The following is a 6,264-nucleotide window of genomic DNA, read 5'->3' as shown; positions in this document are numbered from 1 at the left end:
TCTCTGTCAATCAATAGTCATTTTCATCGCTTAAATCCAGAGGCCTGAAAAGGGGTAATTTATGCACTAAACGTATTCGATACATTCGGCTAACAACAGGGAAAAACGTTATATGTGTGAAATAACATTTTAGCAATTATTCATTAATTGTTATATTGTGAATCTGTTGCGTTCAAGTGGTTTCTGGACAATGCGATGCACCTATATCTGGTTAGCGGCCATCAAACCGTGAAAGGATGAAAACACTCGCCGTATCACAACCTGAATCAAAGATCAGTCCGCCATTCTACCAGAGAAAAAAGGAGCCATCACAGAATTATTAATATAGTTTCGGGAGATAACAAATGTGAAAAGTTTGATATAAATGAAAAGCTTACATACGATTTGATACCGCCTGGTATTTAAATTTATTGAAAAGCTCCAGATTAAGCATAAAACATCAACAATTGCTCGCTCCTCCGCGGAGGGATATATTGTGTGTTGGTTTAGCGTCAGCGACAAAGGCAAAGGAATATGTCAGCGCTGTTCGGGTGCTACTGAGGATATCAAAGTGGCGAAAAAAGTAGGAATAACTTTTAGGAAGTTAGCCACGAGCATACCGGCTGGCCCGAACGACATTTAGGGATGTTAAATTCGGACGGTTTAGGTGAAGGACAACAAGCATGGGGCGATCGGCGACCAAGGTATGTAGAAATCAAACGGCCGTCGGACCCCTGAATGGTCGCCATTTTGACTGTTGTTCGGGGCCCATTGTCACAAAAAGCTTATCTTGCCAGGCAAGAACTTCTTCCGATTTTTCACGTTCACTCACGTACTGTATATATGTTGTTATTGCTATCCTGAAAATCACTAGTTGTTCACTGGTCGTCTGAAATATGCCCGTATAACCTATTGTCCCGTGCCATTGGAACACGATCCCGTTTCACAATGTGTAGTGCAAGAAAGGTGGACTTTCCTGAAAATGGTTTCCGATGATCATGGGAAGTTTGGAAGGTCCGTGTGAATAGCTCGCCCTTCTCCCTTCGACTGTTGGTGACGAGTGTTGTGTGTAATAAGTGGCGGAGACACAGATGTACACCAACTGTTGCTAGCCAGAAAACGTCCATGATCAAATCGTGGGCCCCAACACATGGTTCATCCATACGGCAGATGTTAATATACTACTACAATCACACAGCTGATAAATCGCAGACATGCAGGACACACGTGTAATTAATACGCCAGCATGTGTAAACAAAACATGTTTACCATAAAACGCATGTAAAAATCTTATCCAACATGTCACATTGCTCCATCTCCAATACACAACCCTAATACACACGTGCTGTTCAATACACAACTCTTAAATATGCACGTGCAATTTGAACAATGACAAATGATATGTTTGATTTTAAACATGATTTTATTTATATATCTATATCCTTGTTACAATAATTGACTATAAATAAATTCTGTGAAGAATAGCAGTTTTAATTTTCGATTTCATCATCAGGATAACGAAATTTGACAAAATACCTACCTTGGTGCTTTAATTCATACAGCATATCACACACTTGTGTGATTTACGAAAAACTTCCCATCATATTTGTGTAAAAACACAAAGTGTGAATTGCATGTTCACATTGTGAAATATTTCTAGGTCCAATGCAACCATGTACACTGCCAAAGATGCACAATGATATCTAATATTGAAAGAATACTCATCCCTAGCAAGGGGTATGTTGCTCAAATTTTGTTACATTGGTAAATCAAACGGTAATATGCTATGTGTAATTCTAGAGGTACATTGTCATTGTCTGTACCAGATGTATTGTAGTGTATGTGTGATGTATATATGGGAGCTTGAACTACATCTGCTCACAGCCGCAAGTCAAGGTCTGTGAATGACAACATTCAAATTCATAGTAATTATAATAATTTTTTATGGTTTTTACAACAACATTTGTCAAATCAAACTTCTGACGCTTTTATTATGAAAAAAATCACAACTGTTGCTGCTGTCTGTTAGAACGGGTTGAAAACATCATATCCAGCTAGCTTGTATTCCTAAATCTCAGTTGTGGAAAGAGATTGACACAAAATTACCTTTAAAATCTTTCGAGGTTTAAAACAAAATAAACAAATCCAGTATTCTTTTTGACAAATGCATGGCTAGAAGTTGTTAAGAATTAAGTTATAAAAAGTTGAAATATGGAAAATGGCTCTTAAAGTTTTGAATTTAATTAGATTTTAATTTTTAATAATTTCCCCACATTAACAGCTGAGAGAAACTCTTTAAAATCAACCACTTTTTTGATATAAATAACAGTTTGGTGCCAATATTCAGGTTGTACTTTCTTCAGTAATTTTTATTTGATAAATATTGAATAAATGTATTTTAAACAAGAAACAAAAGAAAGAAAACAGACAACAAGATTCCCAGAGTCGTTTTTATATCTGCCATCACCGTGTGGCTGGTAATAAGCCCACTTGTGATAGGTTTTGCTCCTCACTAGCTTTTAAAATAAATTATATTTTATGGTCCTGCATTAAACACCCAGTGTGGGCCCCTTGGCTAAATACAGGATAATAACACAATTTATGAAATTGTATGGACATTGGGCAACAATTGTACCCTGATATTGAGGAGAGATATATAGAGAAATTATTAAAAATAATGCCTAAAATGACTGTTTGATTTTATTGAAGGAAGAAAGTTTGACTGGGTATGTTGTAGAACAGTTTGACAATGTGAAGATGAATGATACTTTAGATTTTAATATTTTAAGGTTACTGTGACACCTTGCAAAGTACTTGTGTATGTGGCGGTCATTTGACTGGAAATCTTGAGTGTGGATTACAGGTAAAACAAATGTGTATTTTCAGAAATGAGATGCCACCGTATTTCAGAACTCCTGCACCCAGTATGCATTCTCGAGGCCCTGGCCTCATGCCCGGCCACCCTATGCCGTATCGTGGCCACATGGGTCTCCATCCACAGACCTCGCAGCATGTGCCCGCAAACGTAACGGTCAGTATCCAGTGATGCAATATTAAGTTGTGTGTTACTTTCCCATTGCAGGTTCGCGTCCGGAAACGCTCGATTCGCTCACGCAGACAAGGAACTTAATGACTTACTTGATTTCAGTGCGGTGAGTTTGTCGTTTCTATGGTCACCGGTACCTGTTTCCATGGTTACCGGTACTGTTGCCATGGACATTTTTTAGACACCTGTCCATGTTTGTATCCCAATTTTGTTTGCTTGCTTCACCTTTTTTGGTTGCATTATTAAAATTTATTTTCCCTTTTCAGTTTTGTTTAGTTTTGCCTGTTATGTAAATTGCTGCAAGTTCATCCTGATCATTATTTTAAGTTTCATTTTCTATTTGTTGTCTCTCATTATATATTTATAATTTATGTTGATGTTGTCTGCATGGCATTTGTTGTTGTGTCCTCTGTGCATGTGCTTTTCATTTATTTCCTCCATCCTCTGCTCCAACCATTATGTGGTACACTCCATCTTCTATCTGGAAAGAGTTATCTCCCTTGAACATGCATGATTTGAAGCTGGTGTACCTTCTTCCTGTTTGCGCATGTGAATGTGTAACTTAATTCACAGGCTTTGATTGATAACGTGTTATTTGAAAGACGAGACAAGATCATAAATTTCATGGGTATGATGTCAGATCATTTAAATTTCTTTAACTGGTCGCCATCTGTGTTCTGTCTTCATTCATTTTATAAACACTAATATATATTGTATTTATTCATAAAATTATCATTTATCATAATACAATTACTAGTGTCATGTTTAGAAATATAGATGTAATGCATCACTGTTGTATTCTTTTGTCTCGATGTATATATACATGACGTACATTACTGTCATTTTCATCTTCTATGTCATAACTCAGTATCTATGAATTGCAAAGTTGATGTATCTTGTTTTCAGAAATTAATTCAAATTACAGAGTTGAGCCATTTGTCTTTAAGAATCGAGTACGCTAAATGAATCAAATTTTGATTTTATGACTGTGCTTTAGTTTGAGGAAGTAAGGGTTTGTGTGCACAGGTGTTCAGTTGCGAATCAACCAGGGGGGGGGCCATGAAAGTGTGTGTGGGGACAGTTATTTAATTTTATGAAATTTATTGGAGATTTGCTATCTGCTGCAAGTTTTGATATGGTCCCTGTAAAATTGTGCCTTTTTACACAGTCCCTGCATACATTTGTTACAGATCATCCATATTGGTCTACAAGCTGTTGCACAAGTGCCACATGATACCATGTTTGTATTTCTGTAAAATCTATTGATTTTCTATAAAGTTTGTCATTTTTCGTCCTGATAAGTTTTACTCTGATCAATATTGAAGGATCCTGTACCTTTTTACGACGTTGTTTAGATACCTGTGACGACATTATGTCCCAATATAAAGCCACATCCACTTTGTTCCATCACAGTCACAAGGTTTATTTTGAAAAGGATAAAAGTATATTGTAAAGCCTTATTGGGAAATTCGTAAAATTAAGTGCCCTATTGGGAAACTTGAAAAAGTTTTCTGCCAGTAAATTGAATACAGCTAATTTACTGAAGTAGCATGTTTTTATGAAAGAATCTTCCAACATAGTATGGTACTTATAAACACAAAAATCATAACACTTCATGTGTGGGAGTAAACAAAAGGTGTGTCTAATCACATATTGTTGTCCGACAAGGGCAGATAACTTCTAATACCATCAGATTATATCGCCTTGTATAATTAACTTGTCTTGCCTGATTAAACACAACACAATGGTAAGGTTGAGAGTAAGCTGCCCTGGGGTCATGTTCACACCTTTGTAGGCGATTGTCACACCACAGTGATAAGGGATTAGTCGGGGATTAGCAGAGCGTTTTATCCTCTAACGTGAAGGAATGTCCGAACGTGGGTGGATGTTTTCAGCAGTGTGTAACAAAAATGTGAAAATACATCTCAAAAACAGGATAAAATATGATATTATAGAGACACTGGTTGACATGCCAATGACAGTAAAATATATCCTGTAATAATAGAAGTGGTGTCTCTATGTAGTTTGATTCAGCATGACATTGTTAGTTTGATGTCGGTGACCATGCACAGAAATCTGAGGTATTGCAACAGGTTGCTTCATTTGTTAAAAAAAGTATTTTGCATTATTAAGAAAGTATTTGTCAAAATTTTGTATTTTTTTTTATACTGAAATGTCTTTTAATTAATTTTCTTTTAATTTTAATTAATTTGCTTTTGTTTCTGAAAGTTTTTAAGCTTGATTTAATCAGTAGAAATCTATATAGTTGAATGTCTCACATGATAAAGATTTTCAAGAAATTTGTGGTTTTTTTTTTTTTTTTTTAAATATTTTACCATAAAAATAAAGCATTTGAATGATAAGATTTTTGGCGATCAATTAAAATTTCTTGTAATTAGTTAGGATGTAAGTACAAGTCTTTCAGGAAGCTAGATTAATTGACTATTTCTTGATATTTGTTAAAAATATTAAGATGTGGTTACTCTGGTACCTGAACTTACTTCAAAATACACATTACAGGTTATTTTCCTTAAATTTCACCTTTGTTTCTTTTAATCAAGCAGAATTGTAAGAGGTAATTGGTGGTAAATGTGGATGATTGTCTACTTAGATTTGGCAGTGTCACTCGCTGTACAGTTATGTTTTGATTGATCATGGTCGTCTGTTTTTATACAGTAGTCAGAGGTTAATTGATTGTGTAGGAAGACAAGGGACTTGCAGGATTTATTAAGGTTTTATAGCCGTTTCCTGATAAGTAATAAATCAGTAGAGGTACAACAGGGGAGAGGTGCAAAGACTGTAGAGCATGATTGGGGATCACTAGAGGTACAACAGGGGTGAGGTACATAGACTGGGGGCCACGATTGGGGATCACTAGAGGTACTACAGGGGAGGAGTACATAGACTGTGGGGCACGGGTAGGGGATCACTAGAGGTACTACAGGGAAGAGGTGCATAGACTGGGGGGCTTGGGTAAAGGGTCATAAGAGGTACTACAGGGGAGAGGTACATAGACTGGGAGGGCACGGGTAGGGGATCATTAGAGGTACTACAGGGGAAAGGTACATAGACTTTGGGGCACAGGTAGGGGATCACTAGAGGTACTACAGGGGAGAGGTACATAGACTGGGAGGGCACGGGTAGGGGATCACTAGAGGTACTACAGGGGAAAAATACATAGACTTTGGGGCACAGGTAAGGAATCACTAGAGGTACTACAGGGGAGAGGTACATAGATT

At 36.8% G+C, this 6,264-nt stretch overlaps 1 protein-coding gene across 10 annotated transcripts in view; it reads left to right on the top strand.

Annotated features, from left to right (window-relative positions):
* Positions 1-509: 509 nt before the first annotated feature.
* The window catches only part of LOC132550876 (transcription factor 4-like), a 68,579-nt gene continuing 62,824 nt past the window's right edge, over positions 510-6,264 (top strand). For 9 of the 10 annotated variants that reach the window (XR_009554233.1, XM_060214965.1, XM_060214966.1 and 6 more), the window contains exons 1-2: positions 510-683; positions 3,062-3,131. Coding sequence is in view for 9 of the 10 variants with exons in the window: in XM_060214965.1 (XP_060070948.1) it covers positions 625-683; positions 3,062-3,131 (129 nt within the window). In the remaining variant the exon portion in view is untranslated. Of the gene's footprint in view, positions 684-2,865; positions 3,011-3,061; positions 3,132-6,264 lie in introns of all 10 variants that reach the window. The other variant, XM_060214973.1, reaches the window with a different exon arrangement.

This window comes from Ylistrum balloti, unplaced genomic scaffold, assembly GCF_031769215.1.
Source record: "Ylistrum balloti isolate Yb309-2 unplaced genomic scaffold, AGI_CSIRO_Ybal_v1 Utg370154, whole genome shotgun sequence".
Taxonomy (NCBI): Eukaryota; Metazoa; Mollusca; class Bivalvia; order Pectinida; family Pectinidae; genus Ylistrum; species Ylistrum balloti.
The sequence above is the reverse complement of the archived record's forward strand: the minus strand, read 5'-3'. Positions and strand labels throughout refer to the sequence as shown.